General features: G+C 36.0%; 1 protein-coding gene across 5 annotated transcripts in view; it reads left to right on the top strand.

Annotated features, from left to right (window-relative positions):
- Window positions 1-26,032, top strand: part of LOC125645868 (uncharacterized) — a 78,143-nt gene that overhangs the window by 7,373 nt on the left and 44,738 nt on the right. For 4 of the 5 annotated variants that reach the window (XR_008796236.1, XM_056141780.1, XM_056141781.1 and 1 more), the window contains exons 2-18: window positions 2,742-3,447; window positions 7,151-7,456; window positions 10,669-10,800; window positions 10,894-11,181; window positions 11,276-11,563; window positions 11,650-11,982; window positions 13,638-13,763; window positions 13,854-14,156; window positions 15,786-16,085; window positions 17,162-17,304; window positions 17,697-17,860; window positions 17,979-18,123; window positions 18,287-18,482; window positions 18,723-18,973; window positions 23,055-23,280; window positions 23,581-23,823; window positions 24,031-24,159. Coding sequence is in view for 4 of the 5 variants with exons in the window: in XM_056141780.1 (XP_055997755.1) it covers window positions 2,784-3,447; window positions 7,151-7,456; window positions 10,669-10,800; window positions 10,894-11,181; window positions 11,276-11,563; window positions 11,650-11,982; window positions 13,638-13,763; window positions 13,854-14,156; window positions 15,786-16,085; window positions 17,162-17,304; window positions 17,697-17,860; window positions 17,979-18,123; window positions 18,287-18,482; window positions 18,723-18,973; window positions 23,055-23,280; window positions 23,581-23,823; window positions 24,031-24,159 (4,237 nt within the window). In the remaining variant the exon portion in view is untranslated. Of the gene's footprint in view, window positions 1-2,724; window positions 3,448-7,150; window positions 7,457-10,668; window positions 10,801-10,893; window positions 11,182-11,275; window positions 11,564-11,649; window positions 11,983-13,637; window positions 13,764-13,853; window positions 14,157-15,785; window positions 16,086-17,161; window positions 17,305-17,696; window positions 17,861-17,978; window positions 18,124-18,286; window positions 18,483-18,722; window positions 18,974-23,054; window positions 23,281-23,580; window positions 23,824-24,030; window positions 24,160-26,032 lie in introns of those variants that run through there. The other variant, XM_056141779.1, reaches the window with a different exon arrangement.

Below are 26,032 nucleotides of genomic sequence, written 5' to 3'. Positions count from 1 at the left end.
CGTAAAACTCAAGGCGCTATAATTCTAATAAAGGGTAATTAAATCCTCTTGTTTAATGTACCTATCAATTCTACCAAATGACCTCTATAGTTCAGTAAAGGTTTGATGCTCATCGTATTTACGGTTAAAGAGGAGTAGTGCTAACAAGGATTTTTACGTAGTCTAATAACTCCGTAAGGGGTCAAGGTTCAATCACGCATGATTTTCTTAAGACTCTTAAGAAGTACTATGAAAAGTGAAGATAACGAACAGTGATCAATCTCATAACTCCTACAAGCAATACAAAATAGATAGTTGGGCAAACACGGACCCCTGGAAACACTAAAGGTGGGATCAGGTGCCTAGGAGGAGTAAGCGTTCCCTGTCGACCGGTCACACCCGCCGTGAGCCCTATATCCTGATCAGGTATGATGAACTATAGTCTTTCGATAAGTCTTAAGACAAAACATTTTTTGACGGCAGGAAAATGATAATGAACAGAACAATAACAATATGACTTTCCACAGTGTTACAGGAGAAGAAGGCCCCGATTTTTCTTAGCAGTGGGTTTCAAATGGACCACGAGAGGTGTCATCATTTTCAACATGTCTATTTGGACTATGTTTACGGCTCTAGGAAGACAAATTATCATTGTCAGCATCGTGCTCACATGAAAGGTGAAGATAACGAGAAGTGATCAATCTCATAACTCCTATAAGCAATACAAAATATATAGTTGGGCAAACATGGACCCCTTGACACACCAGAGGTGGGATCAGATGCCTAGGAGGAGTAAGCATTCCCTGTCGACCGGTCTCACCCGCCCTGAGTCCTATATCCTGATCAGGTAAACGGAGTTATCCGTAGTCAAACTCAGTGTGCTAAGAACGGCCTAACAATCGATATGAAACACGTCAGACAATATTTGACACAATGATAGGTTGTATTGACGAACTAGATCGTTATAACGACGCTAGAATTTGCGAAATGCTGACTTTAATCGAGACCGTTGAAACCCCTGTACCATCAACTTGTTTGTCAGTAGCATGCATCGATTTAAAAACTGACCATAAAAAGAACAAGCTCTTGTCTTCTACTGGGCTGAGTCAACATCCTGGTTGACAGCAAGCAGAATATATTGACCGGACTTGTTCTCCTTGAGGTCTGGACGATATGTCATGATTCGATCTTTGAGTTTGGTCGAGACTGTTCCAAGCTATTCCCGCTTAGTGGTGTACAGTCTTGTCAGATCTACCAGCTTGAGTACTGGTGTCATAAGATCATCTATGTGGGCATCATCAATGTAGGCCACCAGTTTTCCATGTGCTATACCATAATTGATATCATCACATACACTTCATGTGATACTGTGTATCATGTGCTATAATGTTTCAGTTTAGCAAGATGGTTAAGGTTAGCCTTAACCCTGCCTTGTTTCCTCATTTCAGAGCAGCTGCCCTGACATGTTTATCAAAATGGAAGGTGAAAACTTTGCGCAGAGAATCGTTACCAGTGGCTAGTCACAAAAGAAACACTTCCCATGAAGTAACTGTGGTTTACATGTATGCTCTGATGTTTTGTTCTTTCTTGAGACACTTTCGGCTTATTCACTACTTTCCTTCTTTGTGTTGGATGCAGTGCAATTTTGTTATACTTCAGTCTGCATGAATCTTGCCACTTAGCCGTGTGGCTACGGAAGATCGACTCGGACTGGATACCCCCAACATCGTCCAGGCGGGACTTGTCTAGAGATTTGGCAGGCAGTCGATTTGACGGAAGTTGTGGATATTGTCTGCAAGAATCCAGACTGTATTTCGCTTGGGATCAACTGGACAAGAAAGGATCTCAGCAGTGTCCTCCTGACATAACGCACACTTGTTTCAATCTGTCATATAATACAAGTTCCTTGTAGATGTAATGGGCTGTTGGGGATCTAAAAGCTTCAAATGCTTATTGCCCATTGTCATTCTGGCGATATGCACCACCTCCATTCAGTCAATATACAAATTGGAAACCAACACCAATCAAATACAGTGTATGAGAGAAGGTGCTGTGCAGTATGATTATTAAAATAGCATGGCATATGAGTAAGTTGTTAGCAAGTTATGAAGTTATGACGTCATTGCATAGTATGAACATAACAGTTGATAATATGCTTAATGCATTGCATTTCATACCCATTATACATGACAGGGCTGAGCTAGGAGGCAAAATATGCAATTCATAATCACCATTTTGTATAATGTCCGCCATTTTAACCCTTTGAGGAATATTCATTGTAACGGTATGCCCTCTATGTGTGCCTCATGCTTGTATCATCAAAGGCACAATTTCACCAGAATTTTCACATATCTGCTGTGCTACATGGGCAACATTTAAATCGATGTTGACAAAATTTCTGAGTTTTATTTGTTTTCGCCACCAGTGCATACATATAGCGATGTAAATACCCAAATATAGCGAGGAAAGCGTGTATGAGATCGGCAATATTGCGAGTAAATATAATGTTTATATGGTCGCTGTGTACGAAGTGTTCGGTAATGTTATTCCTTTATACATTTGTAATTGGTTCTGTTTTTTCTGAAATAAACAGTGCAATTATTATTTATTTTTTGATTAGACAAATTATAATACGTTACATTGTTGACCACTAGGACCTAGGCCAAGCTACTGTCACGGGTGTATTTTGGAAAGAAAGAAAAAAGAAAAAGAAACCCACACAAATCAATAAAAATAATTAAATTCAAATTCTTTAATTCCAGATGTTTTGTTCAATGAAAGGATAATTCGTCCTTGTGAACACTATGGCTGTGTGCAGAACGCTACGCCAAATTGCATTTCGTTCTGCAGAAACTTTTATTTTGGCACACATCCTTTTAACAATTGTAAATCATACCCATGGACAGAATATTTTCGATGGCCAACCCGAAAACAGTACCCTGCCCTCAAATATAAGCAAAGATGAAAACCTATCGACGGAAAGAGGGTCCTCAGATGAAATATCTGCAACAACCAGCGACCAGTCGGGAATACCAGATGACGTTACAGAAGACTTTGAAACAACTGGATTGTATTCAGGCACGACAACATTCCAACCGACAATAGACGACAGCCAGTCCAGTACAGAAGAACAGATTATATCAGAAGACGAAACAAGCGATCACTCCAATTCAATGTCTTCCCAAAGTTCATTAATAACTGCAGACTCAACTATCTCTGATTCAACGACTTTTCCTTTACTGGTATCAAACAACACGCAATTTATCACAACAAACGAGTCCCCTTTAGACGTGTACACGAATAACTATCAGTCAACATCTATTGGAAGCGAAAGCAACGACGACCAATCTTCGCCTGAGTTTGAATATACAACTGATTATGAAACAATGAGTAGCAGTGGTTTGAGAACGACAACAACTCATTTGCCAATTACAACAACAGAAATATTGGTTACTGCCAATAGTTCAGGTAAGCTTTTCGTTTTAATTTTGTATATGTATATTTGAGATTGGATCATCTTTTCTCTGTATATATGGATTTGCAATCCTGAATGAGGAGTGTAAATGCAGCCGCCTTTGGTGTGTCAAAGGGCCCGTGTATGCCCTACTCCTAATTGTGTATTCTTTATAGGGTTTATTAGATTGATCAGGGAGTAATTAACTACATGTACATTGTACACAGAATTCTTATTATATCACGTTCTTTTGTTGCTCGTATGTATCACATATAGGATATTACTTGCAAAAATGACATTGTTATGTTTCCACTTTAGTAAAATGTTTCTTCCGATAGTATTTTGTATTTTCAACATTTACATATTTAAAGAAAAGCCGCTTTAAATATAGTTGATCGTCTTCCTCATTGACTGTAGGTCCACTCTGTCCCACTTAGTCATTCAAAGTTCCACTAAATGCACCTCCTACACAGAATAGCTCTTACATGTATCTCGAAACTGGCGTATTGGATCTAATTGTATTTTAGAGAATTTCTATTTTGTGAAATTGTGTTACACTTCATGTCTTCTTCCTAAATGATGTAAAATTGAGCATTTCTTCAAGGCTTTTCAAAAATATTTTAGTTTGACAAGTTTTAGACAAGGTTGTTTTAAGATATGTTAATAGTTATGAAAATGAAAAGCATGCGCTTCTATATATGCATGTCTGCGACGTTCAATAACTAGTACAGATATTTGTGGGAAAATTGGGGAAGAGATTTCAATAATTTTAATCTATTATAGTAAACACTTTGAACTCACTTTGGTAGCATTTTGATTTAATATACTGTGGTTAAAACTTTGTTAAACTATGATACTTTAATTAACCGCAGTTCACATTTTGAACCCACTTTCGTAAAACTTTGATATTCTAATTTGAAAAGTAAATCCATTCGATTCACTTTGGTTAATACTTTATTTTACCACATTGTACTTACTGTGGCAAAACTTTGGTACTTTAATCTTTAATCGTACTGTAGTTAACAATTGGTACTTTAATCTGCTGTACTTAACACTTGGTACTTTAATCTGCTGTAGCTAACACTTGCTACTTTAATCTACTGTAGTTAACACTTGATACTTTAATCTACTGTAGTTAACACTTGCTACTTAATCTGCTGTAGTTAACACTTGCTACTTTAATCTACTGTAGTTAACACTTGGTACTTTAATCTACGGTAGTTAACACTTGCTACTTTAATCTACTGTAGTTAACACTTGTCACTTTAATCTACTGTAGTTAACACTTGCCACCTTAATCTACTGTAGTTAACACTTGTCACTTTAATCTACTGTAGTTAACACTTGCTAATTTAATATGCTGTAGTTAACACTTGCTACTTTAATCTACTGTAGTTAACACTTGGCACTTTAATCTACGGTAGTTAACACTTGCTACTTTAATCTACTGTAGTTAACACTTGCTACTTTAATCTACTGTAGTTAACACTTGCCACCTTAATCTACTGTAGTCAACACTTGTCACTTTAATCTACTGTAGTTAACACTTGCTAATTTAATCTGCTGTAGTTAACACTTGCTACTTTAATCTACTGTAGTTAACACTTGGTACTTTAATCTACGGTAGTTAACACTTGGTACTTTAATCTACTGTAGTTAACACTTGCTACTTTAATCTACTGTAGTTAACACTTGCCACCTTAATCTACTGTAGTTAACACTTGGTACTTTAATCTACTGTAGTTAACACTTGCTAATTTAATATGCTGTAGTTAACACTTGCTACTTTAATCTACTGTAGTTAACACTTGGCACTTTAATCTACGGTAGTTAACACTTGGTACTTTAATCTACTGTAGTTAACACTTGCTACTTTAATCTACTGTAGTTAACACTTGCCACCTTAATCTGCTGTAGTTAACACTTGTCACTTTAATCTACTGTAGTTAACACTTGGCACTTTAATCTGCTGTAATTAACAATTGCCACTTTAATCTACTGTAGTTAACACTTGCTACTTTAATCTACTGTAGTTAACACTTGCTACTTTAATCTACTGTAGTTAACACTTGGTACGTTAATCTACGGTAGTTAACACTTGGTACTTTAATCTACTGTAGTTAACACTTGCTACTTTAATCTACTGTAGTTAACACTTGCTACTTAATCTGCTGTAGTTAACACTTGGCACTTTAATCTACTGTAGTTAACACTTGCTACTTAATCTGCTGTAGTTAACACTTGCTACTTTAATCTACTGTAGTTAACACTTGCCACCTTAATCTACTGTAGTTAACACTTGTCACTTTAATCTACTGTAGTTAACACTTGCTAATTTAATCTGCTGTAGTTAACACTTGCTACTTTAATCTACTGTTGTTAACACTTGCTACTTCAATCTACTGTAGTTAACACTTGGTACTTTAATCTGCTATAGCTAACACTTGCCACTTTAATCTACTGTAGTTAACACTTGGCAATTTAATCTACTGTAGTTAACACTTGCTACTTAATCTGCTGTAGTTAACACTTGCTACTTTAATCTACTGTAGTTAACACTTGGCACTTTAATCTACGGTAGTTAACACTTGGTACTTTAATCTACTGTAGTTAACACTTGCCACCTTAATCTACTGTAGTTAACACTTGTCACTTTAATCTACTGTAGTTAACACTTGCTAATTTAATCTGCTGTAGTTAACACTTGCTACTTTAATCTACTGTAGTTAACACTTGGCACTTTAATCTACGGTAGTTAACACTTGGTACTTTAATCTACTGTAGTTAACACTTGCTACTTTAATCTACTGTAGTTAACACTTGCCACTTTAATCTACTGTAGTTAACACTTGTCACTTTAATCTACTGTAGTTAACACTTGCTAATTTAATCTGCTGTAGTTAACACTTGCTACTTTAATCTACTGTAGTTAACACTTGGCACTTTAATCTACGGTAGTTAACACTTGGTACTTTAATCTACTGTAGTTAACACTTGCTACTTTAATCTACTGTAGTTAACACTTGCCACCTTAATCTGCTGTAGTTAACACTTGTCACTTTAATCTACTGTAGTTAACACTTGGCACTTTAATCTGCTGTAATTAACAATTGCCACTTTAATCTACTGTAGTTAACACTTGCTACTTTAATCTACTGTAGTTAACACTTGCTACTTTAATCTGCTGTAGTTAACACTTGCCACTTTAATCTACTGTTGTTAACACTTGCTACTTTAATCTACTGTAGTTAACACTTGGTACTTTAATCTGCTATAGCTAACACTTGGCACTTTAATCTACTGTAGTTAACACTTGGCAATTTAATCTACTGTAGTTAACACTTGGTACTTTAATCTACTGTTGTTAACACTTGCTAATTTAATCTGCTGTAGTTAACACTTGGTACTTCAATCTACTGTAGTTAACACTTGCTACTTTAATCTACTGTAGTTAACACTTGCTACTTTAATCTACTTTAGTTAACACTTGGTACTTTAATCTACTGTAGTTAACACTTGGTACTTTAATCTACCGTAGTTAACACATGCTACTTTAATCTACTGTAGTTAACACTTGGTGCTTTAATCTACTGTAGTTAACACTTGCTACTTTAATCTACTGTAGTTAACACTTGTTACTTTAATCTATTGTAGTTAACACTTGCTACTTTAATCTACTGTAGTTAACACTTCGATAACATCGACTGTATATTGTAGTTTGTCCAGTTATAATTACCACGCCTCAGTTCATTTCTGAAGATTTCGGGTCATCAGCCACATTTACAAGCATTGTTGAGACGAATGCCAGTCCTGCTCTCTACGGAAGATGGTTGAAAATACAATCTGATAGAACAAGTCTTATAGACACAAGCACAGACAAATATAACGGAAGCCGGTTGCTGCCATTCCCAGCCCTTACGATAAATGATGTGGATTTCTATGACAACGTAAGCTATCAGTTTCAAGTTCGAATTGATGGTGGATGGTGTCTTGGCAATATAGTCACATTAGAAGTTAGAGGAAGTAAGTATGTGTTTTAGAGAAGAGAGAAAGAGAGAGAGTTGAACTTCTATTAGCTTTCAGCATTTCAAATTGTTTATGAACATGGGTTTGTAATGAAATAGCATTCATGTTCGTAGTATCGATTAAGGAGGGATAATAAGTCACGGTGTATAGATATTCGCTATCTTTACCTCTTCATTCACGGTGTTGATAAACCAGTGCAGAAGTGAATTTTTATTCTACTTTTTTCCTTAAATATATAAGTCCAGACTACCAATAAATATTATTTACATAGTCATTCAGTAATTGCGAATGGTAATTGTTATTTAATCTTTTAATTTCCACGTTGTCAAAGATGCAAGTTAGTAGATAATGACCCTCATTTACCGTTAAGATTTGCTAAGCTGTGTAGAGTGATTTCATCGATCACACGCACTAGCCTACATGTATCAGGAAAACTGCTATCGCTTTCAATTTTTGTCAACAAACTCTTGCTCCAGAGTTATTGTTTGTACCTTTAGTATTGTTCCATATGTGATGTGAAGTCCGTAAGCTATAATAGAATCTTATTTGATTAGTTAATGTCGTAAATTTAATTTTAAAAAAACTACTTTTATTTTCTATGAACTACCCTGAAATAGCAAAAATGAGAGTACTGTGGCAAACACGCTTTGGTGGATCGTAGCCAGTTTATTTTTTATACGCCCGTCTTTAGACGGACGTATTATGGTACAGCGATGTCTGTACGTCTGTCTGTCCGTCCGTTCGGGGTTTTCTGTTTCTACTTTTATTTCTCTGTCACATATCAAACTGAAACTTGCTATGTGTAGCTTCTTTGTGGATCACTCTAGACCTTGTTGTAATTTTGACCAATTTCAACCTTTCTTGCATGAGTTTTGCCCCTTTATTTGAAACTTGTTGTTATATGAAGGGTACATCATTTGTCCGGCTAACTCCCTCCACAATTTGCAAATGAGAACCCTCTTGTTTTACTGAGTATTGATATTGAAGATGTGCATGTGGCAAGGATTTTGATTTCCTTCTATTTTTGTTTTAGAAAATCACAAGTTGTTGAACTTAGTCCGTTTTGAGAAAATAATACAAAAAGAGTACATGATTTGTTCAGTGGACTACTCCCACATTTTCAAGTGAAAACATTCTTGTTTTACCGAGTGTTTATATAGGTATTGAAGATGGGAATATGGCAAGGATTTGGATTTCCTTCAATACAAATACAGGTTATTGAACTTAGTCAGTTTTGAGGAATTATTACATAGAGAGTACATGCTTTGTCTGTTTTTACTTCCACAGTTTTCAAGTGAGGACCTTTCTATTTTATAGAGTATTTGTATGGGTATGGAAAATGCACATGTGGCAAGGATTTTGATGTCCTTCAATTTTCAAGAAAACCACAGGTTGTTGAACTTGGTCAGCTTTTGGAAATATTGCATAGAGAGTACATGATCTGGCTTTTATTTTTCCTTCAACAATTTTCAAGTGAGGACCTTCTTATTTTACAGAATATTTGTATGGACATGTAATATATGCATGTGGCAAGGATTTTGATTTTCTTCAATTTTGAAGAAAAACTTACTCCTTTTTTAAAAGGAAATAGTCATATTATGTAAAGAAAGTATTTTGCAGCCTGATGATGGCTGATACTACCTAAAGCAGAGTTCTACAAATTTTGGCTGAAGAAAAACACCAAAACACCCTGTGTAATCATTTTCACGGGTGTATTGTACCGTTTGCGATACTCTTGTTATTTTTATATCAACTTAAGATAACACAATATGAAGTAAATCCGTTGTTTATAGATGCTTGATTTTAATCTTACAGAAGAAATAAGTTTCGATAATTTTCGAATAGATAAAATATGCCTCTTCGTTTCTTCAATCCGTGATTTTAGTCTTGAATCAGCCTTATGGAAATTTCCAGAACGAAGCGCCAAGGCATCACATCACATGTCAATTCTCGGGCCTTTCCGACAGGCCGAGAAGTTGTGATTGGTTTAATGAACAACATAAAACTGTGTATGTGTTCAGTGTTAGTTACATGTAATACTTTTGACGTATTTATCATTTTATGAAGAACTTCAACGAAGGACCGCCACCCCCCACCCCCATTTCGTGACCTACGATCTGACACATCGATAAATTTTTAATACGATATTCATCTGATATTTTCAATGTTCTTAAATTTTTCTCGTGATTATAAAAGTCAAGGTTACGATTTTTGTGATAATTTATTAAGAGTTACAGCATTGTACAAACACGTGGATAAACACAAAACAGTTTTTCGTTTGTTGATCATTTTTTGCGATGATACAGATCATAAGTTGAAAACTGTTCAATATGTCAAATATCGATTGGTCCGGGGCTGTTCTGGGAGGTTTGCGCCTGATAATTTTAATGGTAAAACATTTCAAATATCAAACTTAGGTTGTACACCGCATGACAATGTCCAAGAAATCAGGTCACTGTTTACAATATAGCATTTTTTTCTGTTTGTCATTCATATAGTGCATTGTGTTTTGTTTGCATATTGTGTTTGACGAGAAGAAACGACGTGTATTCATGATTTTGCCCTTAAATTGTCGCGCTGGACAAAAACTATCATTGTAAACAAATTTGCAATACTGGGTTTCAAATTTTGAAATCATGAACGACCGTTCATTTTGTCTTTGGTCAATTATTCGATATGACGTATTACAACTGCATTCGTAAAATCATCTATTTTTCGATACGGAGAGAAGTCATTTATGTTACATAAGGAATATTTAATTTCGAGCTCCAAGTGACTTCCTAATAATCAAGCTTTATTTACTGCATATGATATCAATAAACATAACATCACTAATACACGAAATTATTCAAACATTGTCCTTTAATCATTTGAATTAAAGATACACGTTTCTTTCATTCAATACATGTGCACAAAAATCCGAACACGCATTTGAAAAGTCCGTCCTCTATGCAATATTACATGTATTTGTGATTTTCCCGTGCTTGCGCGGGGTTTCAATTAGTCTACACGAAAGCTTCCTGACACAGAGTAGATTCAAGTGGGTTTTTTTTTAAATCATAGCCCCCGTTGGTAGGTTGGGACCACTATTTGGGGATCAAAGTTTTACCTTTAGATATATGGGGGGGGGGGGGGGGGGTAGCTATAATTACAGTATGTAAAGCTATCAAAGGCAAAACATTGGAAATGATAAAAACTTTCTTATCCAGTATTACAGTTTAATGATTCCTGCAACATGACAAAGGAATGCGATCAGAGTATGCAGTTGGAATGTTCCTTGGAATACAAAGCTTGCATGTGCACCAGTGCCTATTATTACAGAAATGAAACATGTTTCCATAGTAAGTATCAGGTCGTTAGTGTTTTTATATATTGCATTTTAAATGCTATTTACGAACATTGGATTCAACACGCGACTGTTTAAATTTTTACAGGGAATAATTTGTTGGCAAACTACAAGACATCAGATATTACGACGTCTTATATCACCGTGTGGTGGAATCATCCGTTCGATTCCGCCCTTGTACAGTCTTACGTTGTGAGACTGACTGAATACTGGGGATCCATTGACTTGGAAGAGTTCGCTGGGAGGGATACTAATTTCACCTTTGAATCAAATTTCACTCCTGGTTACCTGTTTTATTTTGAGATAGTATCTACAGTTCTGCTCATCTATCCCAGGAAAATGATAAATGTGACAACAAGGAGACCATTGGTTGTTGGTATAATGCTTGTTAATTTCAGATCAGTTTCACGTGTAAAATATGTTATAGGAAAAAATCTGAGTAAACGATTTTTCTCTGTAATGTTCTGTAGATCCACTCCCGCCCGGGCCTATCGACACGAACGCTAGCGACTTTCACCCTGAGAAGCTGCTTCTCAGATGGGCTGTTCCAAAGAACAATACCTACGTAAACAGTTACAGGATAACCATTAATGGTCCGCAGTATTATAATTGGTATTATACGCATTCTAACACTATCAAGTGGTCACAGAAATTAGAGCCTGGTGAGAACTACACTGTTACAATAACGGCAAGAAGTTGGCATGGAAATTGGTTTGCTAAAGAGAGCGTCGGATATATTCAGCGGATACAGACATTGCGTACGTATTGCGAAATTTGGAAGTTTTTAATTGGGTTTTTTTTTTTTGGTCGGTTACGTATTTAATGTCAATCTCTTTTATTTTAGGCACCCCAAAAATTGAAATTACTCCAACGTACTTCAGTGTAGCATTCCTATCTACTCTTCAAATCAATGCTTCGGTGAAAAATATGCCTGATTTCCCATCAACTACGGAAATTAAATGGCAGAAAATTTATTATTATTACTGGAGTTCAATCGCTATCGATATAAACATATCTCACTCAAGATACAACGGCAGCACACTCGATTTATCGGAACCCAGCCTCGTCATTAACAGAGTGGACTTTAGCAATGATCACAATTACTACTACCAATGTGTTGGGCGAAATGAAGAAGGATGGGGAACAAGCAATAAAGGATATGTATCAGTTTTTGGAAGTATGTCACATCCTCGGTTTGTTTGAATAACGTACAAGTGTGTCCCAGAAAACGTTCTCCAAACAATATGATATATAATTTGTAAGTAATCATCATTCTGGGAGAAAGGGATATAATAGAGGTCATAATCTCTCTTTATATCGTTGCTTGTACATTCTAATACGTTAACGGTGCGGTGCTTTTGCAAGGGCTAGATCAGATACATATAATATATGAGTGGAACGTCTCCATAGGAGTGAAATATTCTCGAATGGGACATTAAACAATATACAATCAATCAATAAATGAGCGGATGCAGGATGCCCCGCCACAATTTTAATCCTTGTTTTGTTTCGGTATAATTAACAATTCATTGCATAAATATACGAGAGATCTGCATATTTATTTTATTCCCTGAGGGCGTTGCTCGACGGGAATATGATTTGTTTTTTGCGGTAAATAAATCTCCATATCTCTCTCATTATCATACAATAACTATTTTATATTCAAAAGTTAAAAATTCAAAACAAAGGAAAGTTATTTCAAATTACGAGCGCTATATAAGCAGATATGCCCTTTTATAAAATGATAGGAAAATATATATTCACAAGAAAATTTTCTTTTATGCTTGTAAACAAGCATCGAATGTTAGGCACTATGTAGACGAGTTAATCGCTGATTAGAGAGGTTGAAGTTAAAGCACATTCCATATCACATGTTAATATTGATAAGTGGGAATCACCCAATGTAGATCAAAATTACTATCAGTGCATGTTAAATAACGGAAAATTGACGTTTTCATAGGAGAAGGGGGGATCAACCCCACCCCAATTTTATTTGCTTGTTATCTGATGCATTACTTATGCAACTATTCCTTCAATTAAATATTAGGACAAACTGGGTTTTATAAATGGTGATACATATCCTCGATTTCTTTACAGGGATTGGGCGGAGTAAGATGATAATATTATGTTATGAAGAAAACGTCCAATTTTAATAGTAACCTTGGTGTTTTCTATTCCATCATGATTAAACATCTGCACAAGTTTCATGCATTTCATTAGATGTAGACAATCAGTGGCGGATCTAGAAAGTGGTTACGGAAATTGCAATCTTCCTTTGGTTCAATACCTTTTTTCTTATAAAAATGAGTCATATTTTGCATATGAGGCCTTCAACATCACCCCTTTTTTAGGCGGAAAAGGTAAAAACACAAACTTGACTCGCAACCCCACCCCCTTTTCAAATTTTCAGGAAAATCAGTGAGCTCGTCCAACTTTTATGGCTCAGGATTATGGTTATGGTATAGACTAATTTTAGCTATTTTGAAATCTTACACTTGTGAATGGTTTAAAGTACGTTTGGCCACTGGGTTTAGATCTCCCTTAAAATGTACAGTACACCTCCATATGTATCAATAATTTTTGTAGTTGCTGAATACTTTTTATTATAGCATATTCCATTTAATGTATTTGAGAAAATCCTTAAATGTCATATATTATACAATTAAACACGATTTGTGATTGATTGATTAATTACTTGCCTTGAAATGTCAATGCTTCTTATGGAATACCCCCTCCCATATACAATTTCATCTAATATAGTTTACAAATTTTGATTTTATTCACATTCCCTTTGAATGTTATAATACATTTATTATTCTTTTATCGTTCTAGGTCTCAAATTTCTGGAACAATGCGCACAGAGTCAAGAATGTGAACCTTATAAAAACTTACAGTGTCGATCAAGGAAATGTCTTTGCTCAGGATCGTATTATCACAAAAATTCTGTATGTTTTTCACGTAAGTATATTTGTAGGCTTGTGGATAGACGTACATTTTGTTCCTATGAAAATAAATTATAATACTAAACTGATAGATTTCTTTATTCAGGTTCCAGATTAAACATAAACAACATCGAACTAACAAGTACTAGATGTGAATTAGCAATACAATGGCGGAAACCATCCGACGATAGTCATCTTGTCTCCGGGTATACTGTGCGTTTACAGGCTCGAAGATCCAGCTGGTGGGGGACTGAGGAAATAGTAAATGTTGGAATTGTAACAGAATACAAAACTTCATGTACCTTACAACCAGGGCGCATGTACAGATTTTACATCCAATCAAATGTTTTACTTAGCAATCCTACGGAATCCTTCAGCATTAACATGTTCTCAACCAATACTATTTTAGGTAAAACATTGTCTTTATGCACTAGTATTATCATAAACAATTGTGTAATTCATCTTTTCACGGAGAACTTCTTGAAAAGTTATCATTTGTTTTTCAGTGTATCTTAAAGATGTATTTACCATAGGGTTCAATGTTAGATTAATCAGATAATATTTTAAGTATGTGCTTCATTTTCATAAAAGTCTACCAGAGATTAATTTCCTGTTCAACGAAGGTTAATTACGCAGGATTTTCTCCTGTATTGGATACTGCAAGTGAGAAGATTGTGGTAACGAACAGTGATCAATCTCATAAATAATACTAAATTGAGAGGAGGGCAATCACTGAACACATGGTATACCAGAGGTGGAACCAGGTGCTTAACTATCCCTCGTTGACCGGTAGGACGTACGATAGAAAACAAATCCTTGGATAATTTTCATAATTTCTTTCCCATGATGCACAACGATCATGTAATTCATGATCGTTACATTTTATTACTTGTGATGTACAGGTAATAAATTCCGGGGGGGGGGGGGGTATGTTATAATGTAAAACATTTTATGCGATTTCGTGTTTGAAAATTGTGTGTTTATTAACACGACAACGAAATAAGTTTTTATTATTATTATTACTATTTTGCCTTGATGTTTTGGTGAAACAATACACGGTTTGAACAGTCTGTATCAAAAACACTCTGTGCACTCAGTTTTGCAAACCAACGGACTCCGGCGTGTCACTCCATCGCACTTTGGCGCATTACTGTGTACCATCGAACGTTGGCGTATTCGTCTCACACCATCGCACTTTGGCGTGTCACACCATGTCATTTTGGCGTTTGAGTGTGGACCATCGCACTTTTGCGTGTCACACCATAGGGGTTTGGCGCAGACCATCGCGCTTTGGAGTCCCATCGCACTTTGGAATTCTTTATATATATGTTATAGTATGTTTAAAATTAAAACTACAGTGTTCATTTAACTGAAATCTGTTCATTGATTTCCCAGTTTAATTGATGTCTAATACTGTGTGTATTATAACGCTGCCGTTTTAATTCATTATGACGTCACAAATAACAATTACTTTCGTCGTGATATGTTGATGTTACTTAGCATTTGTATTTTATAATTGTCTGAGGAGGTATTAAAGCCGAGAGCGCTAGCAGTATAAAGCATTAAAAACCAACAACACTCAACATCGAAAGTGTCGGATTTAATAGTAGATACAAGGTCAAATAAATAAGAATATAAAAAAGCACTAAATTGACCAACGACACGAACAACAGTGAATGTTTAAATTTTCGGGACAAACTGTCCCTTCCTAAGGACGATAAAATATTTACATAGAAAAGAAAACTAAATAGAAAAGCAAAATAACCCTAAAACTAAAGTACAAAAGCTGATAACAGACAAAATATTTACATCTTGAAACTATCGAGTGTAATATGGGGCAACAGTAAAGTCTGCTTGTGTGTGTGTGTGTGTGTGTGTGTGTGTGTGTGTGTGTGTGGGTGTTGTAGGCAACCACGTATGATACAGGGGAAACTATTCCACCCAAATATTTTCAGTTTTCAGGAAATGTAAAGTTTAATACGATTTTATTTTTTCGGATTCTAAACAATAACTTCATGACTATTTATTTGTTTTCCAGAACCACTGTCACCAGGTAAAATAGATCGAGCTGAGAGTAATTTCTCCGGCGACCACCTTTATTTAAAATGGGAAAACTCGGGACAAAACACATTTCTGAATCACTACAAGGTGATTATTAATGGGTATCAACAGACAACTTTCGGTAGATTTCCTGAGATTTACTGGAAACGAGGATTAATTCCTGGATCAATTTACAATGTGACAATAACAGCAGTAAGTTATGGCGATGACACCAGTGGTCCATGGTCTGGAACTGCGGAAAGTGATCCATATTTAGATTGGATAGAAATAGAGCAAGGTATAACAACGACAGTAAAATGAGAGAGAGAGAGAGAGAGAGAGAGAGAGTTCACATAAAAGATAGACGGTTAAGACAAATCAATGAAATCTTTATAATCTATATCATTTAAAGTAATGGTGCGGTTTGTTTTATGAATTTTAGTTTCTCAACTGTTTTTCCAAAACCAGTCACAGGAACTTGGAACATAAATCATGATCATTCCATCCCACCACACACACCTTATTTTCCTGATCTGGGACTCACTTAATTTTTCTATCTACTTATGATTTGCAAATATGCATTACTGATCACCCACAACTTTTATTTTTCATGTCTGTCACGTATGATTTAAAATCACGTTATCAATGGGGTGGAATGATCAAGACCCAGGTCCTAAGTGCTTGTGGAACCAGTAAGAACATGTTTATTCAAAGTTGCTACAATACATCTGTACTTAAATTATTTTTTTTCTAATGAAAGAGCAATGCAAGCAAAAGTATGATAAAAGCATTCACCGATATTTTCAAGGGGAGATAAATGATTAATCATCACGAGCACTGTATGATAATGTTTAGGTGAATAGGATTAAGAAAATTGTAGCCCAAAGCTTACCGGTAAGTAGTTAAGTATTGGACGTGTTTTGAAATATTCTCCTCAAGTTGCCATATTGAATGGTTATCATGTACTGCATACTAGTACTGAAATTGAACAAATCATGATGTTTCTCATACGATCCTTTGTATATACCTTTCCGTTTATTTGTCCATTCCTCTCTTAATGTGTCTGTAGCCAGCGTCAGAGCGGTTCATGTAATTTTAAAACTGATACAACCATAAGTGTCCATGTGCTGTAGATTTTTATAATCATATCATGGACTCTGGAACCAGGAGTGATAAACTTCATTAAAAACACCATTGCCATCTAAAATAATCAATGGAGTGTTATCAGTGTGCAAATTTTGGCTCCGTTGACCAATGCTATCCTACTAATCATAACTGTAAAAACAATATTAACATAATACACTAGAGAACGAACTGTAGCTTTAGGGAACGTTTTTATATTTGCAAACTATTGTGGATATCATTTTGTTTCAGCTGATGCAGGGGCCTACGCCTACATGCCTTACGGGGAAAGAGATTATTTCTTTCGAGGCGATGATGTCACCAGTCCTCCTCTTAAGTCTCCCACAACAGTCTATGTGGGAGATGGTTCAGAAAAGGGATTCAATTTTGTTAGTGTAAGTGTCACAAGCTATAGATGACGAGTTAAAAATAGTAGGTACATATCGGAGTGATAGGAGCTCAAATCTCTTACTTCCTCGTCGCCTTAACTTTCTTAATCGATATGATATTTAATTCTTAAATTGAGTTACATTCAGCAAGAACTCTTACAGTAATTTAGCTGCAACAAGTTATATTGAATTCATAGTACATGATTTATCAGTTTGAAAGCAAATAATTAGGGACAATTATCTTCACTGGTAAAAGCATGAATAGTAAACTTGTATTCTCTAACTAAAATGACGGGAGGATGGGATGGCTAACAAATAACACGAGTATAGTTCTATAAATAAACTGTATACATGGATATTCTAAAATTTATTGTACCTATATTGTTTATCAATATCAGATCGGTTCCAACGGCATTATTGGACTTGGAGAAGTATTTAACAGTATTACTATTCGGGACATGGACGCTAATAAAATGAAAAACAGGCAAATCCTTTGTCCTTTTTGGACTGATCTATTGACAGTCGATGCAATTGGTAATGTGTACTACAAAACATATGAAAGGTACATGTCTAATACATTTCTACTGCTATGTGTTTTCCTTTTCTGATGAATATACATGCATGTAGTTCAATCACTCATGGAATAATCACCATTTTGAGATATATATTTCATTTGGAAGGGGGCAAGATGCGGAAAACAACTTATTCCTGAGAAAAGCGAATGAAATGGTTCGACTGCAGTTTAGAGATTTTCCTCAGTTCGAGGCTTCGTGGCTTGTTAAAGTGACCTGGGAAAATATGACCTTATTTGGAGACAAATCGCGGGTATTTACATCCTCTGATAACATTTTCTATCAGTGTCCAATTTCATATTTTCATTGATTTTATTATCTTAAACTACATGTTTATTTTTAATTTAGTAATGCGCATCATTGCGTTTTTGGAATAGTAAATAGTATCATCCCAATTAAAAAATGTTCAATTGTAGACCGCAACGTTTCAGTCTCTCCTAATAACAGACGGATCGAGTACTTTTACAGTTGTCAACTACATTGATGTTGATTTAAAACGCATTAAGAAGAAGAAAATTGCAATAGGATATCGATACAAGCGATTTTTTATGAAGAATTATTTTTCTAACAAAAAAGCTGCTTTTCAGATGGGCAAAAACCCCGGAAATAGAGGTATTGTATTCATACTTATCACCCTGTAACTTTTAAATTATTTGTAGTGAGACTAATTAATGAGTAGACACAATTTTGGATCTCTACAATTTATATGGCATACCACATTTTGTTAGACATTGCAATATAATTATTTCCCCCCAATATTGCTTTTGTTGATGTATATTCCTATTCGTAGGCTTGCATAATACTATGGCTTGAACAATTGAAAGCACTCTTGTTTAATATTCGTATTTGAAGGAGTAAATGGGTTTTGGATACATAAATTGACGACCGGAGTTCCTCTGAGCAAAGATGAGAAAGAATGTTTCGACTGGTACACAAAAAATAAGGAGATGCGAGTCAGTGAGCAGTTAACACCCGTGTTGCGTGTTATTGAATGTCCATGTGACAGCCGTCTTCTTAGGTTTGACCCACGCTACGCCATCAATAGATTTGACAGAGTAAATAGAGTATTATGCTATTCTTCAATGGTTGTTGGAAGAAATGTCGTAAGTTAATTTTTCTAGCGAATCTATATATACTTTTATTCCATAGATAACATTAGTAAGTTATTGGTATGCTTCCTAACCAAACTCTATTAACGATCTATGCCTTATCATTTAGCCTTCATATATCTTCTCGGAAGAAATATCTCCTTTCTAGCTTTCATTGGAAGACAGTTTATAACCCTAGTTCATTAGTAATCTCTGAGATTTCCTGCAGTTCATACACGGAAATTTCGCCCCCTTAAGCTCATGCTGACCAGGTTCCGGCGTCATCAAACTTATCTAGCACATCACAGTTCAGACAAAAATATAAGACAATCTCAAATTCTATATCGGTCTCAACTTTCTCGTCTCAGTTTGATGGAACCTAGATAAACGGTGTGTCGTCATCCAAAATTAGGTCAAAGATAAGCTACTTTTGGAATTACATGTAACTGAACTTTCAAAAGATTAAATTCTTCAACAGCATGCTTCGGTTTAAACACCTTAAATATCACAGTCGATAGGAAGAATGGATATGAATGATCCTACGTGTACTGGATTCTTGAACTTCTAAAGAAACCCTTTTAAACATAGATACATTGCTGGATTAAATCCACTATGTTTACTCATCACGCAAATATTAACAACTGTGAAGGGAAACTTGTGTCATAGCATGTGCAAGGAGTTGTATAAATCAAGTGTGGATTCCAAAACATTCCAAAGAACTTTTAGTAAATTTGAAATCCCAAAACTTTTTTTCAAATCAACAACATCAAAACGTGTGAATTCCCAACACTTTACACGAGCATTCCTCCCGATAAATTAAAGGCTAGACTATTTTATATCACAGACTGGTGCTTCTTCAACAAAAATGGAAAAATGAAATATTCGTATCCAATGATAAGTCATTCAAATTCTAATTTGTTAAACACCACTCTGATTCTACGCACAAGCACTCTGAAATTGATATGATGAAGATGTTGAAGTTCCTCACTATATCGTAGTCGTTGGTGATCAGGCATTCCAACAAAATATACCATGAACACGAATTATGCTACTTTATTAGCTTGCCTGTTTTTATATTCTTACGAGACAGGATTTATTAAAACAAACGGTTACGTGAGATGAAAAAATGTCTCGCTATGGTCTTGAACTTGACAGTTAGACATATCGACATTTTATTAGCTTACCTCAGCTAAAAGCTCAAGTCATCTAAAGTTACTTAACCTGATCACCCTTTGTCTGTCTGTCTGTCTGTCAGTAAACGTTTCACATCTTATTCTTATCCAGAACTACAAGTCAATTAAAATCAAACTTGGTTCAAATCATCCATGGGTAAAGGGTAATTTTGTTCCAACGAAAGGCCATGACCCCTTCAAAAAGGGAGATAGTCACAAAAATGCAAACGTAGAATGGGGTAATTTAAACCACTGGACGAGAAAAAAATCCAATTCACATGAAAGCTTCCTGATATAGTGCAATTCCAAATTTGTTATAGCCATGTCCCTGGGGGTAGTGTGAGGCCACAATAGGGGATCAAAGTTTTAAATGCGAATATGTAAGGAAAAATTTAAAAAACAACAACAACAGGGTCAGAAAAGCTTATAATCAACATGAAAACTTTCTGATAGTAGAGATTGAAGTTGATTAAATTAAATTAAAATCATGGGCCCAAGTAATACAGTGTGGCCGTCATACGGGATCAAAGTTCTACATGCGAATACATACGGAAATCCTTTATAACCTTACAAACCACTGGGCAAGACAAATGGAAATTTACACGAAAGTTTCCACACATGGATTAGTTTGTATAAATCGTGGTAGAGGTTACAATAGGGGAGGAAATGGTCAAATAATGTCTGACGTGTTTCATACCGGTTGTTAAGCCGTTCTTGGCACACTGATTTTGACTGCGGATAACTCCGTTTACCTGATCAGGATATAGGGCTCACGGCAGGTGTGACCGGTCAACAGGGGATGCTTACTCCTCCTAGGCACCTGATCCCACCTCTGGTGCGTCGAGGGGTCCGTGTTTGCTTTACTATCTATTTTGTATTGCTTATAGGAGTTATGAGATTGATCACTGTTCGTTATCTTCACCTTGCATGCTGATATATAGGGAGAATCTTCAAAAATAAATCTTGAACTATGTAAGCTAGGGCTATCATATTTTGTATATTGATTCTTTACCAAAAGATTGATTGATATTGTTTAACGTCTCGAAATTGTTCACTCATATGGAAACGTCACCACTGTCGGCGAAGGACTGCAACATTTAGGTCTGTGCTCGGCGTTTATGGCCATTCAGCAGGGAGCAATCTTTATCGTGCCACACCTGCTGTGACACGGGACCTCGGTTTTTGCGGTCTCATCCAAAGGACTGTCCCATTTAGTCGTCTCTGACGACAAGCAAGGGTATATTGCGGACCTTTTCTAACCCGGATCCCAACGGGATTTTTAAATATCCTTCATGTTCTAAAATGGTATATGTGGTCCTTGACCTGGACGTTCAACCTAGTTTTGATAAAACTCTGACCTATTCAATATGTCCAGAACTATGTAAGATAAATCTTTCGTGAAAGACAAAGATAACGAAGAGTAATCAATCTCGTAAATCCCACAAGGGATACAAAATAAAGAGTTGGGTAAACAAAGACCCCTGGATATACCCGAAGTGGATCAGGTGCCTTGGAGGAGTAAGACCCCCTGTCGACTGGTCACACACGCCGCGAACCCTATATCTTGATAAGGCAAAGGAAGTAATGCGTAATCAAAATAAGTGTGCCAAGAATAGTTGACAATCGTTATGAAACACGTCAAACAGCATTTGACCCAGTGATAGATCATACTTTACGTATAGATGTTTTATGGCAAGATCTTTTATTTCATACTATCAGTGTGACCTTTGACACTGTGACCAAGGAATTTGATCAATTTTAGGAAAACGTGACCTGCTAAATATTTTCCGAACTATTCAAGGAAGGTTGAAGATAACGTACGCTGATCAAGCTCATAACTCCTATAAGCAATACAAAACAGAGAGTTGGGCAAACACGGACCCCTGGATATACCAATACCAGGGGTGGTATCAGGTGCCTAGGAGGAGAAATCATTCCCTGTCTACCGGTCACACGCGCCGTGAGCCCTACATCATGGTCAGGTAAACGGAGTTATCCGTAGTTAAAAATCAGTGTGCTAAGAACGGCCTAACAATCGATATGAAACACGTCAAATAGGATTTGACCCATTGATAGGTTGTATTGACAAACTAGATCGTTATAACGACCATATAATTTGTGAAATGCTTACTTTAAACAGGACTGTTGAAATCCCTGCACCATCAAGTTGTTTGTCAGTAGCCTGCAACGATTTAAAAACTGATCAAACGCAGAACAAGCTCTTGCATATCGAATCAGTTGAGAGATATAAACACCATATGCAGGTGATAATGGAATATTGCTACATAAATATGGGAAGTTGACGATTGAGAAGTTGAAATCATCCCGTTTGTCACAAAGTTGAGTTGTTAGTTTGCGGTTAATATCAACTTTCACTGAAATATCTAAGTATGAACCCGAAGTGGACGACTCTGTGGTATCTTTTATTTCGAGCTCACGGGGATATATCGAATCGACATATGAATGAAAGTTTTTATTGTTAATAGATAAAACGTCGCCGATATATCTAAATGTTGAATTGAAGGCCACAGCAAGAGATTTTTTCTTCTCACGTAGAAGTTGTTGAATAAATTCTCCTTCATAAGAATATAAAAACAAGTCAGCTAATAGAGGATCACAATTCGTGTAGTTTCAGGTTGGCGTAATGTACCATATTCGTGTACTTTGCTCCTTGATAGCATTTCAATTGTTAGGTCCAAATATATTACCGACATAGAATGTGTGACAGTTGAAACTATGAGCGAAGGCGACAAATCTAAAACTTACGACACTGCTATCATCACCGAAAGTTATTTTTTCTCTAAATATAGGCTAATCTAGATGACTAATTTGTTCAGTATATCTTGGACCACCATGAATAGATATTTGTAATATATAAGTTGATTAACCGGGGAAAACGTTATATCAATTCAAATATTTTTCAGGAATGCTGTTTCAGAATGCATGGCGCAATAGACAATTTGAGTACTCTAGAACTCTCTAAACCTGCGGTGGGGACAGTTCTACAATACAATCCATTTTTTGAACGGCAACTCTACAGTTCAAATGACCTAAACCCAAGAGAGAAATGTTGTAAATCAGGACACTGCCAATGGTATTATGAAGTTCGTCCTGTTCCATTCTGCTATAGAAGGTCGCCATTCCAACCTGGTATATCCTCACAGTATGAATATACTGAGGCATTTTGGCTACTTTGGAGCATAACTTCATTTCTTCTTATCAATTGATAAATGGGGGATACAGGACTTAATTTGTTCTAAAAGGAACATTGAGGCAATGTCTGTAAACAAATAAAACCCGAAGGCGTGTGTTGCACGATTAATACATTGGCATAATTTTCATCTGAATTGAAAACATTAGTATCGCAGCAATCGAACAAGTTCGTAAAGAATTAAATACATTAAATGTATTAAATGAATTGTATAAAATTGGGTTTATCTTTTCTTTAAGGAATAAATTTTGGTGATCCGCACATCCGAACGCTCGATGGCAAAAACTACACGTTTAATGGGTACGGCGAATATACGATGCTGACAATAGCTAAGGAAAAAACAAGATTTGATTTCCAGGCTCGAACAGATTTGGCAACAACAGCGAATGGGACTGTTATCAATGCTACAATATTCAGTGCATTCGTGGCCCAAGATCAAACTGGATCTCATGTACAAATAGAAATGTCACGTGACAAAACAAGTAAGTAAAATGAAGATTTTTGCGATATGCTGATTGGTTAAAATATAATATGTGTTCGATTAACACATGTTAAAGTATTCGATATAGTTCAACTTTACACATAAACACATTATATATCCATGTATAAATATTTACCCTTCATTAAGGCATTGACAATAAAGTATCACTCCTCAAATTTCAAGATGATTAATTAATATATCAATTCAGAATTAATCATAAGAGGAAATGGAAACGATTTGACTCGACGGTTTGAGAATATCAACTACACCTTCCTGACAAAGAATTTATCCATGCGATGGGAAAACCAAACGATGTGTGCATCCTTTCTGCAGTCATGTGAGTGAAACTCTATTCTATAAATTTTGTACTGTATAAAATCAGTACGATTCAGAGTTGTTTTGAAGATGATTTAGTTTATGAATTGTTTCAGAATAATTGCATACAAACACCACCCACCCATCCACCCACACCTCTCACAAAACAACCCCACTCACCCACCCACCCACCCCTCTTACAAAACAGCCCCACATTGTACACCTCCATTGTGCACTTATTGATTTTTACAATGTAATTCCACACAACGAAATAAAAAAAGTAATAAAATACAAATACTATGCAGGTAACTGTATATGCTTTTCAACATATTAGATATTAACAGCAAACTTATAACTCACCTTTATGAAAAAGTTCCCATATTTATTTAGCAATATTGCATTATCGCGTACATATGGTGTTTATATCTCTTGACTGACTCGATAGGCAAGAGATTGGTCTGCATGTGATCAGTTTTTATACGCCCGTCGAAGACGGGACGTATTATGATGTGGCGTCGTCCGTCTGCCTGTCCGTCTGTCTGTCCGGACTTTGTGGGCAGGATACAGACTGAACCATAAGCCCTAGGACTTTACAACTTGATACATTTGATCACCATGATGAGATGAAGATGCCTATTGTTTTTCAATGTCAGAGGTCAAAGGTCAAGGTCGTAGTATCACTTATTAGGAAAAGCTTGTGGGCAGGATACACACCGAACCGTAAGCTCCAGGATATTATAACTTGGTATATTTTATCACCATGATGAGAGGAAGATGCCTATTGTTTTTTAAGGTCAAGGTCGTAGTATCACTTTTTAGGAAAACTTTGGGGGCAGGATACAAACCGAACCGTAAGCTCCAGGATATTATAACGTGGTATATTTGATCATCATGATGAGAGAAAGATGCATATTGTTTTTCAAGGTCAGAAGTCAAAGGTCAAGGTCGTAGTGTCACTTATTAGAAAAACCTCGTGGGCAGGATACAAACCGAACCGTAAGCTCCTGGATATTATAACTTGGTATATTTGATGACCATGATGAGAGGAAGATGCCTATTTTTTTCAAGGTCAAGGTGATAGGTTTACTTAGTAGGAAAACCTTGTAGGTATACAGACCGAACCGTTGGGGCTAGGATCGTCAAATTTAATACGCATATACCTTATTCTAAGTGGAGGAAGCCTATTGTTTTTCAAGGTCAAAGGTCAAGGTGGTTGTAGCAGGATACAAACAAAACTGTTGTGGATAGGAATGCCAATACTTTTCTTTTTCAAGTTTAAAAGGTCAAGACTGTTAGATGGCATGCTTCACTTGATAATTTGGTGCCAAGTATAGCTTATGAACTTCCAAGTTATACTTTATTGAAGAGATATTTCTATATAATTTGAGTTTCTACTGCAAAAAAAATGGTGATCTGCCTCTACAAAAATAGTTATGTTGCTATCACTCTTTATATTTTGATATCCATTTCTACAAGCATAATAATGAATTAGCTCACAGAGGACAGTGCTAACTTCACTAAAATATGAATCCCACTAAAATATGTTTTCCTTGAACAAAATCTACGGGCGTATAACGCCACGTTGGCGTTGCTCCTGTTGAAAATACATGAGGGTATGAATCAAGGCGGGTTACTGACAATGAAGTGGATATCATAGGCGTTTTAACAGTCTCGTTCAATGTCAACACTTCGCTAATTATATCATATCTACAAACAATCAAACATCAAGCACCCCTTTTCGTATACAACGAGAATATCACTGGATCAGGACCCTAGGCATTGCATTTCCATATGGATGCAATGATAATGTGTATGATGTGGGAACTTTGACTAGTCCACATGGAAATAACGTGAATGTTTTGGGACTCTTTCCCACTACTCAAAGACGGACACGC

The sequence above is a fragment of the Ostrea edulis genome, chromosome 6 (genome assembly GCF_947568905.1).
Source record: "Ostrea edulis chromosome 6, xbOstEdul1.1, whole genome shotgun sequence".
Lineage (NCBI taxonomy): Eukaryota > Metazoa > Mollusca > Bivalvia > Ostreida > Ostreidae > Ostrea > Ostrea edulis.
Note: the sequence above shows the minus strand (reverse complement) of the source record. Positions and strands in the feature narration are given on the sequence as shown.